Raw genomic sequence first — 23,495 nt, forward strand, 5'->3', positions numbered from 1 at the left:
CTCAAGAAAACCCTGTGAGGTTGGTATTATTTTCCCCATATTACAGATGAGGAACTAAGATTTAAAAGGTTAAATAACTTCAGCTCAGCAAGATTAAGTCTCTTGCCCTAGGGAGTCACCAAACTAGGAAGGGTAAAGCCCATATATATTAGATGAGAACCCTGATCTGATGAGCTTTACTACTCTGTTCTTCCAGAAATAGCAGTGCTACAGTGAGTTGTTTCACAGGATGATGTGGATTAAAGGCAGTTGTGTTGCTTTATTGCCACCTGATGAAAACTACCTACTGAGGATGACAGTGATTCTATAATGTTAAATTTGAAGGCTTCCCAGGTATTTGATTGGCTTGCCTATTTCTGTTTCTGAAAGAATCAGTAGCATATATTTCACAGATAGGAAGACAAATAATATTTGAGCCTTCAATACTAGGTAGGAACTTTTAAAAATATAACCTGTATTTCAGGGGCTTTTTTTTCCCCTCAAAAGTTTTTTTTTTTTCCAAAGCAAATTTATGTATAGGAATCTTGGCATTCAGGTAGGCTAGAATTTGTGGTGTTCTCAGTGGTCCTTCAAGCTCTTTTTCAGTTACCCTTCAAGTCCTTGACTGTTTTCCCATATTATAACCAGCATATGAGCCAATCAGTTGGCATTTGGAAAAGAAAAATCCCAATTAGTGTGAGTGGAAGCCAGGAAGAATGTTTAATCTAGTTAGTGGGTGGGCTTTGGTTGTCATGGAAACTCAGCTCTGTCATCTTATGTTGTTACTAGGCAGGAGCAGCCAGGTCATTCCATAAATCATTTCTGTCATAGCTGATGGTGATGCATTCCATCTGCTCCATCACTGCATGCCATAGTCTGCACACTTCAAATCCCTTCCTTCAATCCATCTGCTGCTCCCCTCCCCACCGGACACCTCCCCCAAATACATTCTTTCCCTAACTCCATTACAGACTCACATTCACTTTAGTGCTCTCAGAAAACAAAACTGAAAAAGCAAAACATTACATTAGGGATAGGAAGGATTAGAAGAGATGAGGAGAAGGAATTTTATGAGGATTACATTTAAGAGTCTGACATACCAGAATTTTTTATGTTCAATATTACAGATCTTTGAAAATGGCGACCATGAGTATTTTGAAATTTTAAGTTCTTTAGAATGGCGTGTTTAAAATAGCATCTAGTTTTAGATGGAGAAACGCCATCCTGTTATCATTAGAAGATATTTCTAGCGTCCCAATTGTCTGATATATATCTTAGCAGGTCTTTCATGTGTGAAACATCAGAGGGTACAACCTTTGTTCTTCAGTTTAGGTATTAAAGAGCACACAGAATCCTGTGTGATTAAACATGTAAAGCCAGATAATACATTTGCAAAGGTTCCTTTATTTTAGGTTTAAGCCTGGATAATTGTGGTCTTAATCTCAGGATAGCTAGCAAGAGAATTGTACATGAAAGTATTTACACAAAGTTCCCAAAGCCCTGTGGATTATGCATTAGTTTAGATAATAAACTAGAGTAGATAGAAGGAAAGGAAAATCTGGGTATTTGTGCCATTTCTGATGTGTTTCCCTGAACATTTGCCAGACAATAACCCTTTAAGATTGTGCCCATGGAGAGTTATATAGAGGAAGAAACATCTGGTTTATTTCAGTGCTTAATACCATATCAAAACACTTGGTCTTTAATTTAGAGGAGATCAAACAAGAGAACTGTTTAACTTTGTTGATTATATCAGACTTCTTTGTGATAATTTATGTTTCGATTTCTTCGGAGCAAAGAAGAGAGAGTTTTAATCTGGATAGTTAAATGGTCAGCAGTCTCTAACAAAAGAAAAGAAAATTTGGGGAAGTTGACGTTTAAAAGTAATTCATGAAATAAGTTTCTTTGTGCCTTAGACTCAATAACATTAGCATAATAAAGATTAACTGAAATGTGCACTGTAGTGTTTAAAAAATTGGTCTCACAGTTCCAAGGTTGGGCTTGGAAGCTCTCTATTGTTTCTTTTTTGTCTGAGGCCCTTTTCATAACCCTCTGGCTTATTGGCACCCTGCTGATTGGAATGGACCATGACTGATAGGAGGAGGAGCCTCATTTGTTGCAGTAAAATGAGGCATATTACCGTTTAAGCCTGGCAGAAGGTATTGGGAGTTATTCATCATTGGTCATTTAACAGTACAAGGACCATGGCTGCATGCAGAATGAGTTCTTACTTTGTGTTTATGTTCTAAATTCTAAATCACTCCCATTCCTATTTTTTAAATGACTGACTTTTTTTCCCTTTCAAACATCAGTGTAAGAGTTCTTTAAGGTCAGAAAAGCACAAAAGGTAATGTGTTCCTCATTTAGAATGCTCTCTGTGAAATAAGACCTTATGTTTAGAATTTCTTAAAGTAATACAATTTCTATGAATTTCTAGAACAAAGTATAATTTGTGTGTTATTTGGGTAATACAATAAACATGCAGAGGTGAAGTTTAATGAAATGACCTGTGGTCTAAAAGGCTGTGTTATTTTGCCTTTTTAATGTTGTGTTGCTCCACCTCTCTCCACATACACATTCTTTTTATGAAAGTAAAAGGGATAAGAAAAAGTCCTATAATTTGCCAGGCTCTCTGTCAGTTCAGGAAAAGTATTAATAGCAATTCTGTCTGTCATCACCTTAGTTTAGTAAAGAGTAGAACCAGAGAATGTGATAGGTGAATTAATAAAATGGCTTTTATTGTGCAAATGGAGAAGCTGCTTTTGAAAAAAACACCAGAAATTGTTTTTTTATTTGATACATGTTTGGTACTGCTTCTGTTTGCATGATAATTTTTAAAAGCTCACATTTATTTTATATACAACATCAGAACATTTTGCTAAGTCATTGCAAAGTAGTAGAATGTAACTAAAGTATAACCTCTTCTTTTTTTGAGATAAAGAAGTTGTCACCAGTCCTTGACTTAGTTAGGGATTATGTAACACTAAGGCAAAATTATCAAGGAGAATAAATATTGATAGTTTACTTATACCCTCAAAAGCTCACACCTGCCTAACAATGTGGTGTGGACATTTAGTACATCAGTAGTAATTCTCAGGAATAGTGGGACATCACTATATTGTTCTCAAAGCTTCCACCATAAAACTGATTTGTAAGTAAATTCATCTTTATAAAAAATAAGATCTTTTTAACCCTTTTGGTATTTGTGTTACAGAACCTGATTGCATAAATACTAAGATAAACACCACCACTTACTGAGTCCTGCTTTTTTAATAAAAAAAAGTAGTATAGTAAATTCTACGTGCAGTTTAATCGCTCAAGTATTTAAAAAAATATCAAGAACCTACTTTTACATGACAGTGACAAACAAGAATGGATTCAGTGTTGAATAACATAAGGCCCCTGCCTTCGAAGAACTTACATTCAAGGAGAAAAGGACAACCAGCCTACAGGAAATATTAATGTAACACACAGTGTGAAGTAAAAGGCCAAAAAGAAGTGTAGGTTATTCTAAGCATATGAGGGATGTGACATTTGAGCTGTGCTTTGATGTGGTATAGAATTCCATCACTGAGAAGTTAAGAAAGAGGCATTTTGAAAGGATAAGCTGTGTTCAGAAAATGAGGAAAAAATACATTTTGTCTGGATTATAGAGTTATACATATTATATGTAGGTAAAACTGTAGAGGTATTTTTGTGACTAGGTTATGAAAGATATCAAATGTCCTTCTGTTTTATAGTACGCAATAGGTAGCACTCCATCACATTCAACTGTTCAGAACTATTTGAGGACAACAGCTTAAGCAATTATGTATGGGATGAAAGGAGCAGGGAGTAACTAGGAATATCAAGATTTAAATAATTTAACCACAAGTTCTAGTAAAGGTTTGAAGAAGTGTCATGGCACTGAGAATGACATGTGCCTGAACTATAGAATTGTGGAATCTATGGTGGAAAGCATGGAGGGACAGGGGAAAGGAAGAAAGAGATAAAGTGGTTCTCACCACCATAAAAAGGGTGGTACTAACTGAGGCAGAGAAAACAGAAGAGATGGGAAAGGTAGGGAGGGAGCTTGGGCAGTGATGAAAGTTTGGATTTGGACATACTGAGCTTGAGATGGAAGAACAATAGGTCCAGATGGAGAAGTCCAGCAATCAGTATGAGGATAGAGATGCCAACCTAGGAGTCATTCACAGAGGTATGATATTGATGCTTTGTGAAAAATGATTTTACCAAGACACAAAACACAGATAAATAGAAAATAAAACTGAGACTAGGGCTCTAGGGAAATCTACATTAAGGGAACTAGAAGAGTAAAAGAGGGATGGGATCTAAGAAAATATACCAAGAATCTAAAAGAAATACTCAAATGTTAACTTCTCACAAGGATGATACCATACATTCTTTCAACAAAAACGTATATATTTACCAGCATTGTCAAAGAATCTGAAACTATTTCAGATTCTATATAATTCAAATTTTGTCTGAATAAGACCAAGTCCTTGCTTTTCTGGGGCATACATTTTAATAGAGGAAAAGGTAAGAGACTGATAATAAAGTAGTACACAAATTCGGACAGTTAGGAATTAATGTAAGGAGGTGTGACAGAGAAGGAATGCTATTTTTCCAGTGCTTTCATGCTATTAATCCTTACAGACATGAAAATTTAGAAACCAGTCATTTAATCTACTTTATGACAAAGTTCTACATGGAATTGAAACTTTCCTCCTCATCCACCCAACATCAATGTTACCAGTCTTTCTCTCCCTTATCAATTATTATAATCAAGACATATTTCATAAAAGTTAGCATTAGTTCATAAAATGTATAATTATTTGAATCTTAAACATGAGAAATAGTGATTTATAAAAGTAAAGGGGGTGTGTGGGGATATGTTTGTGTTGAAGTTTGATGATCTAATTTACTTATATGGTTGAAATAAATTATTCTGTATGCTGGCCACTGAGAACCAAAATTTGGTCATTAGCTAATTTTTACATGTGTCCCCTGAATTTTTTAAAAGGTAACAATTTAAGACCACCAATATTAATCTTATGTTATCTCCCTATTACTGTCATCCCATAATGTCTTCTTCACAGCTTAGCTTTTTCCAAAATGGCTTTCTAACTTAAATATACAACTTCTAGGATCTGGCTACTTGGAGAGAGTTGGTGTTTAAAGATATTTACAATTAAAATTTAGTGACATCATTGGAGTATTTTATTTGAGGTAGCTCTACCTATTTCTATGCAAAGGCAAATAGAATGTCTGGCTGCTTGCAATTTAATCAGTGTTGTCTTCTTTTTAAAAAATGAAAATGTTATGTTTGGCAATTATAATTTGTGGAATTTTGCTTTATATGAGACTGTCCCAATAGCTGGCTTTTTCAGCATATTATACTGTCTTTAAAACCAGTTCTGAGACTCCATATATAACATAATTTGAGCCTCTTTAAATTCATTAGAGCTCTAAGCTTATTCAGAGCAAGGTTATTTCTGTTGGATGACTCTTTGCACCCACAAGTAGTTTTTCTTTTTAAAATATTTGACCATAGTCTGTCCACACAAGTTGATTTGTCTGCCCTAAGTTAAATACTGAAATGTGAAGCTGATTTATTGTGATGATTATGAGAATGGGATTATCCTAAAGATCTCCTAGGGACCCTTAATGCCTGGATTAAGGAGACGTTTTAAATATTTAATGTTTAATTATAAATTTGAATAAATTTGTCATATTTTTAAGAAATAATGAAATAAATATAAAATATTGCAATAAAAGTATTGACTGAAACACCAGAATATTTGCATACAGATATGTTATCTTCTTTAAAGTAAACCTGTTAGGGAGTCAAGTCTACCGATCATTTTGGGAATGTTTTTTGAAGGACTTTCAGGGTTTTTTCACTTTCTTCCAAGGTGACAAAATATCCTTTGACAGCAAGTTAGATTTTTTACACTGCTCACATATCACTTGGTGCTATTGGCAAAAATGTAGCTGATCTAACTGAGAACTTTTTAAATGAAACATAAGGGATAACTTTAAAAATTACTTTCTTTGACTTTTAAAACTTTTTAAAGATTCTTCTCTTCAAAAGATAAGTTAATAGTTTCCTGAAATACTTATTTTTAATGGATGTCACTTATTTTCTGGGAATATTGTTTATCAGATTTGTTATTTTGTACTCACTTCTCTTTTTACTCTAAAATTAGAAACTTTAAATTATTTTCAACTAGGATAATAAATAGATATGATCTGTTTTATTCCTCTTGTATTAGAATATATGTATAATACTCTTTTAAAAAATTTATTTATTTTTAGAGGGGGGGAAGGAGGGAGAAAGAAAGGGAGAGAAATGTTGATATTGTGCAAGAGAAACATGGATCAGTTGCTTCTCACATGCTCCCAACTGGGGACCTGGCCTGCAACCCAGGCATGTGCCCTGACAGGGAGTTGAACCAGCGACCTTTTGGTTTGCAGGACAGTGCCCAACCCACTGAGCTACACCAGTCAGAGATATATGATACTTTTTAATCCTAGTTTTAAAACTTGGTCTTTTATAGCCTTATGTAATGGAATAGTCCTAAAATTAATGAAATAGGTTGTCACTCTGAGTCTTAGGAATGGTCAACTTAGATTATACAAATAAATCCATGCAAATGAATTTAAAATTTTGCTGTTGGCACATATTAATATGTGTATATTTGTTGTTTTCTGGTTAGATTTATTCTCCTGACCATACCAGCAGTAGTTTTCCATCAAATCCATCAACGCCAGTTGGATCACCCTCACCTCTCACAGGTAGGCTTTTGTTTCATCTAACTACTTAATAACATGTATGGGGCTACTTGGAAATATTTGAAGTTAATTTTTAAACAAAATCCAGTAAAAATTAATGAAAAATGCATTTTGAGAAAGTATATAAACAGAGCTTTCGTCCTGAGCTCATTTTGAAGGATATTGAAATATTTGCTAGTTTGAATTATTTGTTTATATCTTTTCTTATTCGTAAAATAATTTGTGGTAATTTCTCAGAATAGTTGTTAGATAAAAATAAGGCAGGGCAATTGGGTGAAGGTAAAATATGGAAATGGAGGTAAATCAAAAGTTTTTTATAAGATAGTACAGAAAAGAAACAAAATAATCTATTAAGAAGTAATGTAACTTCTTCCTTGTTTCCTGCATTTCCTTGTACCATGTGTATGGTTCAAAATCAGTAACCATTTCTACTAGATAATTTGTCTTTATTTTTAGGTCCACTAACTTATTGTCTCATAATATGTAAATAAATACCTGCAGAAAATGTTGGAATCTTTCCTTCCTCCCTTCCTTCCATTCTTTCCTTGGCTAAGGAAAAAACTCTGAAAGTATAGATAAATTTTGTTGGTAGAGATAAGTGGTTCAGATTTGCTTTGTTTTCCTTTTTTCCTCCCACATAAGCTTTAACAAGTTTCAGATATATCCATTCTATAGTAGAAATGTGTTGAGGTATAATTATTATTGTAAATAGGAATTTTTAGATTTATTAGAAATAAAATTACAGGAGAATGCTTAATATCTGTTAAGCTATAATTTAAAAACTTGAACTTTATTTTCTACCAGTTTTTAGAGAAAACCATGCTGAAGTAGAAAGGTGTTCGTTCTAAGGAAAGATATTAGTCAGGCTACTGGATAAAAATTACCATATTCCTCCAACAGTTGACCTCAGAAACAATTCTTTTCCTGATCAAGCCATTAGTTAAGTCCATGTGGCTTTGTTGTTGTTAAGCCTTTTTTTCACTGTTCAGAATTTCTTAAAATCAGGGCCCAGGCTATCACCTGTGCTTTGTGCCTTGTGACTCTGCTAGAAGGCATTTGAGTATGGAGATGATGAACTGCTGGCAGCTGCTTTCAGTTATTAGCGAGTTCTGCCACTTTCTCAGACACCATGGCTTCAGCTGTCTAGTAAAAGTTGAACAGCTGTTCCCTGTATAGACTGGACTATGAAAGACCCATTGACTTAAAGTTGTTGTTTAACAGAGAGCTGAAATTACAGGAAGAATGATGTAACTTTAACCCTACTCACCCTCTTGGCAGAGTTTTACTGAAATTATCAGTATCATTTTTGCCACAGTCTTTTTCCCATTCTCCTCTGAGGTACTGTATTAGCCTTACTATATGTTCCCACTGCCTCAGCTCCACTGCCTAGTAAGATAGCTATAAAAGTGTCCTTTGGTTTTCATTAACACTAGGTGGGAAAGCAGGTGACAGAGGAGCTTAGAATCTTTGAAGCAACACCAGTAAAATGGAAAATCAGACTTAGACTTTTTTCATAAAATAAAGGTTCAAAATAGAATCTTACATTTTCTCCTCTATCTTTCGTTGATGTTAAATGGGCAAGATCCTTTTTTCCCTTATTCATCTTATTAATGAAAATCTATGGACTGTTGAATTGTGTAACGAAGCTATTAATAGGTTTTTTAAATCCAGCAGTCCAATAAAAGAAAAAGATTTTTATATACTGCTGAAAGGGCAAGTTGACTACTGATTTTATGCAGGTGTATCTTCCATCTCCTATATCTAGTGTCCCCTTGTTATCACCACTTACCTGCGTATGCATACACATCAAATTTACAGAGCAGAGATGAAGAGGGAGGAGGAAAAAAAGGAAAGCAACACTATGTGATAAGTATTCACAGCTGAAGGAAAAATGAAAAAGATGGAGAGCCCTGACCAGTGTGGCTCACTTGGTTGGGAGTGTTTTCGCAAAACCAGATTGCCACTTTGATTCCCGGTCATGACTTCCTGGGTTGCAGATACGGCCCCCAGTTGGGATGCATATGAGAAACAACCATTCGATGTTTCTTTCCTTCCCCCCCTCCCTTCCCCTCTCTCTAAAAATAAAATAAAATCTTTAAAATAAAAGATGGAACAAACCATAGCTCCCCTATAATGTAGAAATTGTTATGTATTTTATGTGGTAGTGGCCTGTTTTCCAAAATAAAAAAATCCTGGCCACTCTGTGTTCTCTACACCTGCCCTATTCCTTATGCCTCATCAGCCAGACTGAACACAGGCCTTATAAGCATTAACAGGTACTAGAGCCACACAACTTCTGAGGCTATCTTCATTTTTTCTTAAATCCTGATCATTTTTGTTGGGACATTTTCAGGCCAAGAATGCATGTGATATTGTATCATTTAGGGTGCTTTAGGCTGGAAAAAAAAAGAGAGAAACTCTTGTCTCAGCTAGCTTAAATAATAAGGGGATTGGTTATCTTATATGACAAGAAACCCATTACAGAGCAAGTTCTTGGACTAGTAGTCAGAACTTCTGCTCTACTGCTTTGCAGTTTCTTCCTCAGGCTTGTGCCATGATAACAATTCAAAGTCCCACGTGAAGACATAACAATATCCAGTAGGAAAAAAAAAAAACCTTTCCTTGTCTTTTAAGAATCTTTCTCCAGAAACCTCTTTAACAGATTTCCCCTCATGACTGATTGGCCAGCATTGAACCTAACACAGTTGCTCTTGCTGGGACCACCATGTTATCTTAGCTGTGAGATTTATCCCACGAGGCAAGAATATAATTACTTTTTCCCAGTTCACACTAGAAAGGATAGACATACACATACACCCCTTCTGAACAAAATCAGGACTCTGGCAGGGGGGTAGAGGAGAAGAACGGCTATGTCTATTACAGTTGTCATTTGGGAAAAGACATGAATATTTGAGTTAATAGAATGTGTTTACTAAGGGAACTTGGAAAGCAAATAAGCATAACCATGTTTTGGTTTTCTTTATCTCCTGGAATATAAATAAATAAAAGTTTAATAATTTCAGTACTCAGTAGCAATCTTCAGAATATTCACAATAAAAATAGAGAGGGAGCCCATTTCAGTTGGCTCAGTTGGTTGGAACATCATCCCATGCACCAAAAGGTTGCAGGTTCCATCTCCAGTGAGGACACATATGAGAGGCAACTGATCAATGTTTCTCTCTCCCTCTTCCTCTCTCTAAAAAATCAATAAAAAAACATATCCTTGGGTGAGGATTAAAGATAAATAAATAAGTAAATAAAGAGAAAGGGAGAAAGGAAAGAAAGAATCCCTCAGTTTTGGTTAATCAGTAAGGTATTTAAAGAAGAGCACTCCAGAGACTTCATGAAGAGAGTAGTATTTTAAAATATTACTATTTTTAATAATATTTTACTAAATAGTAGTAAATAGTACTGGTGAATAGTAGTTTCTCATTATAAATGGAAAAGCATAACAAAGATACCAGTGTAACAAAGTACATGACCTATTCATTTAGAGCCATTGAGATGACTGATTATAAACTCTTCACTTACGGATGTGTGAGGAACTAAGGCGGTAATGTTGGCTAGGACCTGGTTGTGGAATATGCAGAGCACTAAATGCTGCATTAAGGATTATCCAACCTTTCTTAGCATGGGGGAATCTCATGAAAGTTTGAATTAAAGGTGAAACAAAGGGAAACAACTAACAAAATAAGAAAATTCATGGTAAATGGTCCTAAGAATTTCTTTCAGCCACAAAGTGTTAGTATCCATTCTATAAATTTATTAACCAGTTTTATTAGATGAAGTACTTACTAAGTTCCACTCAGGTTTAAGAACAGATCAGAAACACTGGGTGAATTTTAGATCTAGAGGCCAAAGAAAGTTTTTCCAGGTTTTCTAGCCAAATAATTTGATTTTGTTTTCCTAGTCACCCAGCTGGCTTGTTTTCTGGAAATGATCAATACATTTTAATATCAAATAGATGTATTTTAATTCTTCTTGAATAAAAGTTATCTCTTTGGGGTGCTCACTAAAAAGCCCAGGGCAATTAGAGAAATTAACTACAAAGATAGTTGAAAGCTTATGTCTAATACAAGGAAATAGACACCCAAAACCTCTATAAGGGCATTATGCTAAGTGAAATAAGTCAAACAGAGAAAGATAAATAGCATATGATTTCACTTACATGTGAAATCTAAAGAACAAAGTAAATGAACAAACTCTTGGATACAGAGAACATTTTGATAGTTGCCAGATTTGTGGGATGGGCAGAGGTGGAGAGATTGAGATGTATATAAATTGCCAGTTATAATAACAGTCATGGGAATATAAAGTGCAAGCATAGGGCATATAGTCAGTAATATTGTACAAACTATATATGAGGTCTGTCCAGAAAAAGTTCAGCCATTGTTAATAGAATGATTTGTGCAGTGTCAGTGTAATCTGGCAGCCAAGGAGAGTGGACTGGAATGCGCATGTGTGAACAGTGACAACTTCACTGTACTAGTCAGTAGGAACAGTAGACACCATTAAGTGAACATGTGTACTGTGTGGCCATCCCATTCAAAATGACTGAGCAAGTAGAGCAACAAATCTGCATCAAATTTTACGTTAAGCTTGGGTATTCCTCTGCGGAAACTATTCAGATGATTCGGAAGGCCGCAGCTCTGGGCAACTGGTGATTGGCAGCTTCATCATGACAACATGCGCTCTCCTGCATCCCATCTCATGTAGAATTTGTTGGCAAAACATCAGATCACCCAGGTTTGGCACACGCAACTTCTGGCTTTTTCCAAAACTAAAATCACCTTTGAAAGGGAAGAGATATTAGACTGTGGGGGCAGCTGATGGCAACTGGGAAAACTGTGTGAGGTACCAAGGTACCTTGAAGGAATTGAGGTGTCATTGTCCTTTGTACAGTGTTTCTTGTATCTTGTATCTTCTTCAATAGATGTCTCTATTTTTCGTATTACATGGCTGGATACTTCTGGATACAAGTATGATGTCATATGGGTACTAGACTTATTGGGGTGACTACCTTGTGAGTTATATAAATGTTTAATCACTATGTGGTACACCTGAAATGTAATATTATATGTCAATAGTAATTGAAAATTTTTTAAAATGTATTTTTTTAAAAAGCCTCTATATATGTCTACGACAAGGTAGCAGGTGACAGGAAATGAATGGGGACAGGATCCTATTCTCTAGGAAACCCCTGAGGTTTCAGTTTTTCCATATTTGTACAGTGATGCTACAGTTGACAATTACAAGCTAGAGATACCAGTAATTTGAAATTTAATCTACATATTTTATTCATGTACTAATTTTTACAAAAAGTTGTCTAGTGTCAGAGTTATGCTAGCTAGCATTATAGTCTGTTTCCAGAATTTGAACTCCTTTCACAGTCTCAAAGGTTTCATCCATAGCTAATAAGCCATCAGTGGGCCAAAGTTGTAAAAGTGTATGTATTTTTTTCTTTGCTGATTACACAATAAATCAGGAAGAAATGCTGATAATAATAATATCCCATAGCCAAAAAGACCTTTAGGCTTATGGAGTGAGTGCTTTTATATCTTTTTATCTCATTGATTGGCCTTGGAAGACAGATTAAAAACAACAAAAGTGCGTTCTTATTTTATAGTCAGGATTTATAAAATTAATTAATATTACAGATCAACAAGAATGAAATTCCACTAATTTCCAGTATCCACTAAAATTTCACGCCCCTCTCGGAGTTTTTCCAGGCATAGGATTGACTTCTGGTGAACTAACTCCAACTATCCAGCCATCCTCTTTGTGACCAGTAGCATGAATTTTTGAAATGACCAAGTGGGGTTCAAGGAGCTCTCTTCATGAAATATAACTTGGCATTTATATGAAGTTCCAACAGATATCAATGATTTAGCCATGTTTAGTATTTTATTTTAACCAAGTATGTCATGGTGGGTAGCCCCATCTATAGTAAAAACAAAATAGTTTTGAGTGTATGTATACTTTCCCAGTGTAATGAAATGCACTTTAGAGATGGACCTTAGCATAGTTTCTTCATGTAACTATAAAAAAATAATGAATTTAGCTGATTTCTTATCTGAGTAATTCAGTGCACACCTCTTATTATTCAGCACAAGCTAGTGAAGAAACAAAAAATTGCATGCAAAAGAAACACAAAAATTGCATGTTTTATAAAACATGTTCTAACAATTCTGAGGTGTTTAACATAAAACTTTAATATTTCACACAGATTTAAAAATTTGATGAGGCTTCTGTTCCCAGCTAATCTACTCATATTGGGAAAGATGAAGCAAAATGAAAATTAAATACTGTAAACATGAAGGGAAACTTCTTAAAATAATTTAGGGGTTTTTTTTTCAAAGTAGATTATTATTAACCTCTTATTTACATAAAAATTCATAATTGTATATCAGTGCTTTGACACTAATGCACTGAAATCAGTAATAAAAGTTGGCTGAGGCCTTGGCTGGTGTGGCTCAGTGGATTGAGTGCTGTCCTGTGAACCAAAGGGTTGCTGGTTCATTTCCTAGTCTGAGCACATGCCTAGGTTGCAGACCAGGTCCCCGTAGAGGGAGTATAAGAGGCAACCATAATCTGATGTTTCTCTCCCTCTCTTTCCCCCTCCTTTCCCATCTCATAAATAAAATCTTTAAAAAAGAAAAAAAGTTGGCTGGTTGATTTTTTATGAATTCTTCATATAGTCAGTTACTAGATTTTTCTGGTTGCTAAATTCTACTTGTTAATTATAAAATTAGTCTATAAGCTTCTGTTTTAATGAGCACTCTTAGATTGCCCTTATTTTGTGTAGTTGAATTATGATTACTTTGTATGTCTAGTAGGATGCCTTTATTGGTCATCAAAATAATTTGTAATTTGCTTACAAGTAAAAAAAAGGTTAGCTGATGAAGTATATAGCATATACCCTTTTGTTACAATTTTAGAATTTAAGAGTTTTCTGTATGATCACAACAGTACATGTAATCAATTGTGAAATAAAATCAGGTTATTAAGAATCTATGTATCCATCCTGACTGCCGTCGCTCTGTGTTGAGCATTGGCCCTCAAACAGAGAGGTCCCCAGTTCAACTCCAGGTCAAAGCACATGCCCAGGTTGTAGGCCAAGTCCATGGTTGGGGGCATGCAAGAGGCAACTAATCAACATTTCCCACAGTAATGTTTCTCTCCCTCTCTTTTTCTCCCTTACCCTCTGTAAAATTAAATAAATGAATTTTTTTTAAAAAAGGAATCTCTGTATTCAACTTTTCAACTTGCAAAAATATATATGATTGATGGTAATACAGTTACTGTGTTATTCAGCTAAGTTGAACTATTAATAGTTTCACTTTACCATAAGTTTTCAGTTTCCTAAGTGTGGCAAATTAACCTGCAACAACAGGCTCCAATAGAATGTAGTTAATTTAGCAATAAGTGAAACAAATTAAGTAAACCTGTAACTTTGACAACTTCAGGTTTCATATATAATCTGAACTGTCGCTAAAGCTTTTATTAAGAACAATAATATAGAATTGTTTTCTATAAAAAATTTTCCTTTTTTTAATGGAAGAAGGAATAGATTTTTTTTAAGATTTTATTTATTCATTTTAGAGAGGGAAGGGTGGGAGAGGGAGAGAGAGAGAGAGAGAGAGAGAGAGAGAGAGACAGACAGACAGACAGACATCAATGTGCGGTTGCTGGGGGTTATGGCCTGCAACCCAGGAATGTACCCTGGCTGGGAATCGAACCTGGGACACTTTGGTTCCCAGCCCTCGCTCAATCCACTGAGCTACACCAGCCAGGTGTTTTCTATAAATAATTTTCAAATGCACTATCATGAAATAGTTAAGATTTTTGATCAATTGTTCTTTTTCCTTTTAAAGCTGTTTGGCAAGTCCATTAAAACTCTGTGTTCTCAACCCATGGATAAATTAATCCCTTTATTTTTCTTTTTCCCCTTTTTATTCTTTCTACACTGAACTTGTATCCTTTCCTTTTTTTGTCTTCATTTTTTGTTATATTGGTACTTTCCTAAAATTAAAGAATAAACAAAATTTAACAACTTTTACAATGATATTTCCAAATTAAATAGTATGCTGTGGTATAAATTATGTTGGGGGAAATTTTTAAGATTTTTTATTTATTTTTAGAGAGAGAGAAAGAGAGGGAGAAAAATATTGATGGACTGCAACCCAAACATGTGCCCTGACTGGGAATCAAACCAGTAACCTTTTAGTTTGTTGGACAATGCCCAGCCTACTGAGCCTTCCCAGTAAGGGCTGTTGGGAAAATTTTTAACAGATAATCCTAAATGCATTTGCAGTCCTTTAAAAGTGGTGCATTTGTGCATTACTAAAGACACAAGATAATATGACCCTTTAGAAAGCAACTTAACCTTGTGAATTAAGGATCATAAATATATTCATGCCTTTTAAGCTAGAATGCTACTTATATTGAAGACATGTTCTCCATTTACCATTCATAACATAATAATATTCATTACTATTCATAATAGCCAATGGAAAGCAACCAAAATGTCCATCAGTGAGGTGATGGTGATTAAGCAAACTATGATGAGAACCAGATGCATATTAATGTAGTTGGTCATTAATAGCATTATTTAAAGACTATGTAAAACCATAGATGGTACAGAATTTTAAATTATGTATACTTTAAGAACATTTTCTGAAGATATGTGTGCATACTGATTGTCTAAAGAATATACAAGCATAAAAAGTAGTTATGTTTTAAAGTATAGTTTTTTTCCTCTTTGTTTTCTCAACTCCCTGCACTGTTGTATTAATGAAAAAGATTTTTTTAATGTGTTAGGCTTATAAGAAGCCAATGCTATGCTGAAAGCCAAACAGAAACTTTCATGTAATTTTAAGTACAGTCAATGAATGTCTCTACCTTTTCCTTCAGAACATTATCAAGAACACTGAGCTAACCAAGATGTATGGGTGCTTTGGGTTGTGTTTTACAGGTACCAGTCAGTGGCCCAGACCTGGAGGGCAAGCTCCTTCATCTCCTAGCTATGAAAACTCACTTCACTCCCTGGTAAGGGCCTCTTAGAAACATATAGGTTGCTTTCATCTGATAGTATGCAGTTCATTTGTTCTCTTTCAGTAAATCTTGAGTAACAATGAAAAAAATAGTAGGATAGCATTGCACACGAATTCTTTGCTAGCAAGTGGCCTGGTTTAGTTGAACAATATAAGACTTCGGGTGTGCCTTTGCCATCTGTTCTTTGGGACGTTAAGATTCTGGTCTAAGGACAGCTGGAGTTAAAATAGTGTTATGAGATTTTTGTTTCTTTGAAAAATCTAGGGCTTCGTTTTTCTATACTTTTGCATTTATGTATAAGAGGAAACTTTAAAAAGACACACACAGACCAAATAAAAGCAAGAAAATTAGTCCAGCAATGGAAAATGGTTGCATTTTACTCTTTCTCATATGATGTATAGTTTATTACATTTCCAATGAAAATTTAAAATGTAATAGCAGTTATTTTAGTCATGAGGATTATTATTTCTCATCATTTTTTTAAAGAATGTGTAAATTACACAAGCAAAAATGTTATTTAACAAACAAAGCAGTAGAATAAAGGAGCCCATCTAGATATTGAGCGTGAAGAATTTGTGGTTGAATGTTAACTACTGTTGTTTTTCTGTGCTTACCACAGAATTACAAAATATAAAAACAAAATAAGGATGACTTCATAGAATGCCAAGTCATGCTATCATTCAGTAATTCCAGGTTGCAGATAAAATAGTTATTTTTCTGTGACTAACAGAATATATTAAATTAGAGGAAAGTTTTCTTCTCGCGTATTTTGCAAGCACATGTAAGCAATTTGTGCTATTTAGATGCTAACCTTATAACTTCGCTATTAAATTTCAGCCTTCTCATACCTTAATACAAGTAGATCTCACAGGTCTCTGCGTTAACTTTACTAACATGTTATGCAGACATGCACATCAGCTATTTCCTCATCTCTTTTGGAGTTAATCTTAACCTGTGCTTTGCCTCCTGTTCTGTCTTGACTTTGCCAGAAAAATCGAGTTGAGCAGCAACTTCACGAGCATTTGCAAGATGCAATGTCCTTCTTAAAGGATGTCTGTGAGGTACTATTTCTTTTAGATGGTGCCTTTTTTCTGTTTCATTTCATTATAATTCCTATTATCTATTTAGAATCTTCAAGCCTGTACAGACTCCAAAGTCTTTTAAAATCAAACAATGACTATTTTCATTTTTGTAGGAGTGTTTTAAGAATAGACTTTTGTTCTCTTATGTTGTTGAGAATGATTTTTTTTGAAGAGCTCTGATGGCATGTGCTTTTGATTTTAAAAATTCTAATATGTTTGTGTATGGGGCATGTGTGTATCCACAGACAGTATCATTTCCTCAGTTTTATGAAAAAGGATATTTGGATGTGTTCACTATTTCAGATAGGTATGCTTTATTCACTTAAAACAAAATTACAATTTAAACTTAATAGACTTGAGGATGTGTCCCCAAATTGTCCTTATTTCAAAGATCAGTATTAAAGTACAGGTTATCTTATTTTATCAGCTATAACCGAGTAATAGATACAGTAGTACAGTAGCATTCATCTTTCATAAACTAAAAGAAGTAACTTCATGGTAGATTGGTAAATTGATGAAGCAGTGATTTGTTTCTGAAGCTTTGTTAATTTAGACTATTCTACTTTTTTTGCTGATTTGTAGTGCAGGTAGTCGCTTTTGAAGCTACTTGATACTACAGTTTATTTGCTGTCTTCCATGTATCCCAAAGTAGGAAATAGAAGTTGAATGAATTTAACAGTTACCAGCAGTAACCTCCATGTCTTTTTTGAATCACTCCAGCAATCTCGAATGGAAGATCGTTTAGACAGACTGGATGATGCTATCCATGTGCTACGGAACCATGCTGTGGGACCTTCCACCAGTTTGCCTGCTGGTCACAGTGATATACATAGTTTATTGGGACCATCCCACAATGCACCAATTGGAAGCCTCAGTTCAAACTATGGTGGATCAAGCCTTGTTTCAAGCAGTCGATCTGCTTCAATGGTAAAATAGTGCTCATCTTTTTTATAACTTCCAAAGCCTATTGCCCTAACTGTCTTCCATGAAATACTTGGGGAACAGGGTCCTTATTTTTGTGGAGAAGTAGAGTGGCTTTTAAGAATTTCCTCTACTGTCCTGGACAGGGTCATTGGCTGACCATTGGCCCTTAAAATCCTGCTATGATCATGTGCAAAAAGCAGAAACTTCCTATGAGATCATTTTAGCTTAAACTTGGATTTTTTTCTAAGTGCATAGTAATTGGCAGAACAGTTTTTGCCTTGAAATAGTGTGTAGGAAGTCTGAATAGCAAAAGCAGTGAAGCAAAATTGGATTTCAAGGGCTCTCTTCTCAGCCTTCAATAACAGAAGGGATGTGAAATTATTTGTACAGGTCCATATTTAAGCTTTATTCCCAAAGAGAAAATGTGGGGGTAATTTTAAGAATGGCTGTAATTTAAGTGACAATGAAAGGAAACAATTTTAGATTAATCTCCAAAGAGAATAAAATAATTCAGTCCACCTTTTTAAAAACATGGTAATTCTTTAAAGGGGAAAAAAGTAAAATTCTATAGCTACACACATCAAAAATTTTATGTCAACTATCTTACATTTTTTATCCAAATTATCTTTAAAGGAATAAAGCTCTTTTTGAACCTGCTATTTAACTAATACCATGTGTTTGCATGTTTATGGCATGGTTTTTAGGATTCATTGCATGTTGTGAAATGTTCTCCCATGAAACATTTTTAGCTGTAAGCCATGTGATCAAGGCTAAAACTCACCTGTCATCAAAATAATTAGGTGCCCCAAATGCTGAAAGCTTGTGTTCTGTGAAATAGGATTGGTTCCAGATTTTCATACTCACATGTCAGACAGCCATTTATACTCATTTTTTAAAGATTTTCTTTATGTATTTTTAGAGAGAGGAGAAGGGAGGGAGAGAAACATCGATGTGCTAGAGATACATCAATTGGTTGCCTCTTGCACACCCCCAACTGGGGATCTGACCTGCCATCCAGGCATGTGTCCTGACTGGGAATCAAACCAGTGACCCTTTGGTTCACAGGCCAGCACTCAGTCCACTGAGCCACACCAGCCAGGGCGTATACTCATTTTGGAGTAGCTGAAGTAAACATCACACAAGGCAGCCTGGTTTCCTAAGAGCAGTGTTTTCAGTAACATGGATGACATTACATGCATGCATATCTTAACAATCAGTTTTGGGGTATTTTTTAATGTCAAGAAATCTTGAAATTCAATCCCCTTTAAAATTAGTTTTCTACCAACTTTGGATGTGAGTCAGGATTTTTCAAAATCCATTCCTTCAAAGCCATCTAGAAACTTAGTACATTTTAAAAGGAGATGTCCAGGGGAAAATTGTTTCATTAGATGTTGCCCTGAAGCTCTTAATTAAGAAAGTAGTTCACATATGTCCTCTAGGAATTTGTTGCTTACTTCAGAGCATGAACAAAAGGGCTACCAGAGATATTCTTTAAAAAGGAAAAAATTCAAAATCAAGAAAAAGTCTACGGAGCATGAGATGACTCTGGCGTAGTCTGAACAGCAGCATCTATGCCACAGCAAGTAAGCCATGATACTGGTTAGTGTGCCTATCAGGGTTTTCTCTTCAGTGCTACTTATAACTCTGAGAGGACCCAGAGCTGGTGAAAATGTGCTAGAAGTCATCTGCTATATGCACCCCATTCAGATACAATCACTAGTAGAAGTGGAGATTTAGACGTTACTGCCAGGCTTACCCTCAAATATATAAAGTTATTTACTGACAAAATCTGACATTGTCCGTTGAGTCAGTATTCCTCTCCTGTCCTTCTGAAATGAATTTTTTTTAGTACTCACCCAAGGGTACATTTTTTCATTGCTTTTAGAGAGAGAGGAAGGGAGCTATGAGAGAGAGAAACATTGATTAGTCCCCTACCATATGTGTCCCACCTGGGGATAGAACCCACAACAACCTCTCAGTTTACAGGATGATACTCTAAACAACTGAGCCACAGTGGTCAGGGCTTAAATGAACTTTTTTAGCTGTGAGTCCTCAGTTCTGAGTTTCAGCAAAAAGACCAAAGGATAGAATGAAATAACAAACACAATCAGCCAGTGACTCCTCCCACCTAAGTTTTTGGCATACTGTTGAGGAAGATTTATATCCTAATATCTTTGTCCATGTCTGAGGATTTCCATTAGTACCCACCTATATTGAATCAGCTCTTCATATTTTTGGAGGTTGTGTGATTTGGGGGTACATAATATTATAACTATTGCCTGCTATCCCCAAGATTCTCCTCTTATTTATCCCTTCTCATTTCTGTAGAATATACAGAATTCCCCTCATATATGATAAATACCCTCATATATTATAACTGATCATAACTAAGAAATGATACAATATTACAGTCTGGATTACTTTTCCTTTTTTGTCTTGTTTAACTTTCTGATTAAACATAAATTAGTATTTGTTTTAGAATCCTAAAAATTAAGGTCACTTGGCCAAAATTACAAAGTAACCACGGAAATACCAGTTTATCAGCAGTTCTACATAACCCATGGAATTTGTGAGGTCTGCTTCTCAAAAATATTTAATTTTCATCATTCTGTTTGTTTTCTGCAGAGAGTAGAATTATTCTAATGAGCATAAATACTATTTCAGTAACTCCATAGAACATTCAGGTGATATTTTTGTTGTTGTCAATAGGAGTCAATGTCAAAAACTTGACTGTTGTTTCTTTAAACTGAATAGATTTGACTGTACCAAAGTTTAGAATTAAATGAGGTTTCAACCACAGAAAGCTTTTAACATACTTTAGCTGTCTAATATACATGAAAATTAAATTTTCTGAAAGATTGGTATATTGGAAAAACAAACTAGGAAACAGTATAATTAGTATAACCAGCCTGGAATAGTTTTAATATTTACTCATATTTTTAATGGGGTTTAATATTTCATTTACTTAATTTCCTACTTTAAGTATTTTTTATGACTTCTCCATATTTGTTTAATGCAAATGTAGAACATAAGACTTTTTATCAGACACTTTTCTTAGGATGTGATTGATATCTCATTTAAATTTTAAGGCACAAAATCAGGGTTTTTAGAACTACTAAAATGTCAGCATTGGACTTCAATTTTGCTTCCATTTACTTCATGTAAGAATAAACTCTTGCAATAAATTACTGACAGGGAAAAATACTTAAGTAGAAAACTAAAAAGGAATAGAGTCATTAATTTCATCTGGCCATTACAAAGAGGCTTCTGCAGTACAAGGTTGTTGTACATCACATCTGTTTAGGGCTGTAATATCTGAAATACTGAGGCCCATTGAGATAGATCCATGAGCGCGCTTTTATCTTTTAGCACAAAGTATCAGTTATTCCTCAGGGTTTCAACTTCAAACCAAACTAAGTTAGATTAGGAGCTTTTTGTATTAAAGAAAGCTTGGTGCAAATCTTTAAAAGTTCATTATTTATGAAGTAGGATATAATTCTATCCATATTTGTTACAAGTCCTGGGGAAATTTAATACAGGCATTTCTTTCCGTCTTTCTTTTTTTAAATTGCTTGAGGGAGTTTTTTGTTGTTGTTTAAGCTGTGGTTGGAGATGTGTGGTATTATTGTATGAGAGCAGAGTAAATAATGTTAAATCATGAAATTTAAAGCTACCATAATATTTAAAAATATAAATCATGTAATTGTAAGAAATTAAGTTGTTAAAGACTAATAGGTAAATAGGGTAATATTTTGTTTAAAATTGGCATTTTTGTCACTTATCAAAATAAATTTGGAATCATTTTAACCTTATACTTAGATTATAGTATTTGATTTTATTAGTATAAATTGGTATACTGTAAGAATTGTTTGTTTAGGTTACAACTGAATTGGAGGAGTTTATCTTTAATTGTATTTTACTTTTACTAACCTATTTTTTAAGTGGGCAACTTAAAATGTTTTTATTTTCTTTAAGACAACACTATAGTGCTTTTTAAGGATTTTGTTAGCCAGTTTTTATTGTTCAGAATTGTTTAAAATGGCAGCATTTTTTTTTAAGTTTCAAAATCATAATAGGTTATATATTATGGAAATACCATTTTAGGAACCATAACAAATGGGATTCTGCCAAGTTTCTAGCTTAAAACCCCTCTTTAGGTAAAACAAAATGCATACAGTACGCAAAGATCTTTTAATCAGTCTGTAGATTAGTACTGATTAATTTAAATCATTACTATTCAGTGAATAGTACAAATTGAACAAATTATTAGAATAGAATTTCAGAATCAGAGTGGAATTCATACTGAGTACTTCTCAGTCTGTTCCTTAATTCATAAGATTTCTTATTCATCAACTAATTAGATTTAACATTTTTCTACCCTGGGTGCTAAAGCCATTGGCCAAATGAAAATGGTAACAGGTTTCTTGAAGGCTGTTTACACAAAAGTAAGGCCATACACAGAATGTGAAGATTCAGAATTAAGATGATGTCATGTAATGGGATGGGCCTTTTATTCTGACATGGAGCTCTTTATAATAATTGAAATTTTGAGCATAGCAGGCCAAAAGGGTTTTTGCCTTCCCCTGCTACTCCCCTAGTAGAAGCAGCCTGTCAGCTGTATGCTAACGAGGTGAACAATTAAACAGGGTCCTATCTGGCTGGCCTCACAGGCTCTGTGCTTAGACAAAGAACTGTTTATACACCTGTTCTATGTGTGCGGACAGAGCCATTTGAATGGGTAACTGCAGATTAAAGGGAGGACGTGGGAGCCAAGGTGAGTAAGGGTTAAAGAGAACTGTAAGAAAGAACTGTGAAAGTCAAATTCTCCAGAAAATATATGAGAGCCATTTGCAAGGGGAATCAAGTTACAAAGAAAAAGTTCCTGCTGCTAACTTCATTAACATGAAAAACTCCAGACTTCAAGCGTTTTGCTAGCCTGAAGCCTATTTTTTTTCTTTTAGAAGCCAATGATGTAGGTTGGTTTGAGAAAATAGTCTGTAGTAATCCATAGAGACAAAAATATTTGCTGGCATTTATATCCCAAAACAAATCGAGCAACCTTTCTGGTTTTCCTTCAGGGAAATGATCCTTTGTCTGCTAAACCTTTCATCAAAAAGGAGTTGACAGAACACTTTAATAGTAGCAATTCAGAAAATCAAATAATTATTTATACTAAAGAAATGAAAAATAAAAATTTAGTAGATGCATCATAACATCACTCAAATGAGTGAAAATTTATTTTGTTACTGTCCAGTGATTTTTGTCTTACAGAGCTGTAAAATGTTTCACATGTAGTAAATATACATACATATTTAAATTTTTCAATTTTAAAAGTTATTTCCTTTTAAATTACTTAGTATAATAGCTCCAAATACTAAAGTAAAAGCAGAATTAGCACATATTACCATCAAAGATCACAGAAAGTTTTAAGATTATTACAAACACAAATATAGAAATCTTAGCTTTTACTTTATCCTACATTGATTTCTTCAGCAAGTCAAAATTGTTCTAGTGATATTTTATCTTTACAATAGGCCTGTAGGTTCCAAAGAATTTGCTGCTATATGTTATATTTATATCATATCTATTTTTATAAAATGGGATTTTTGAACTGACCTTCCTCTTAGATCATTGAGCAGTTCACAGCTAGCAAGAAAGGAC

At 34.4% G+C, this 23,495-nt stretch overlaps 1 protein-coding gene across 8 annotated transcripts in view; it reads left to right on the forward strand.

Annotated features, from left to right (window-relative positions):
* Positions 1-23,495, forward strand: part of TCF12 (transcription factor 12) — a 368,629-nt gene that overhangs the window by 326,393 nt on the left and 18,741 nt on the right. For 4 of the 8 annotated variants that reach the window (XM_045822244.1, XM_045822243.1, XM_045822247.1 and 1 more), the window contains 4 exons: positions 6,699-6,777; positions 15,749-15,822; positions 16,818-16,889; positions 17,631-17,837. In XM_045822244.1, the coding sequence (XP_045678200.1) occupies positions 6,699-6,777; positions 15,749-15,822; positions 16,818-16,889; positions 17,631-17,837 (432 nt within the window). The remainder of the gene's footprint in view (positions 1-6,698; positions 6,778-15,748; positions 15,823-16,817; positions 16,890-17,630; positions 17,838-23,495) is intronic. The other 4 variants (XM_045822246.1, XM_045822245.1, XM_045822250.1 and 1 more) reach the window with 1 other exon arrangement.

The sequence above is a fragment of the Phyllostomus hastatus genome, unplaced genomic scaffold, assembly GCF_019186645.2.
Source record: "Phyllostomus hastatus isolate PE091 unplaced genomic scaffold, TTU_PhHast_1.1 phas_scaffold_501, whole genome shotgun sequence".
Lineage (NCBI taxonomy): Eukaryota > Metazoa > Chordata > Mammalia > Chiroptera > Phyllostomidae > Phyllostomus > Phyllostomus hastatus.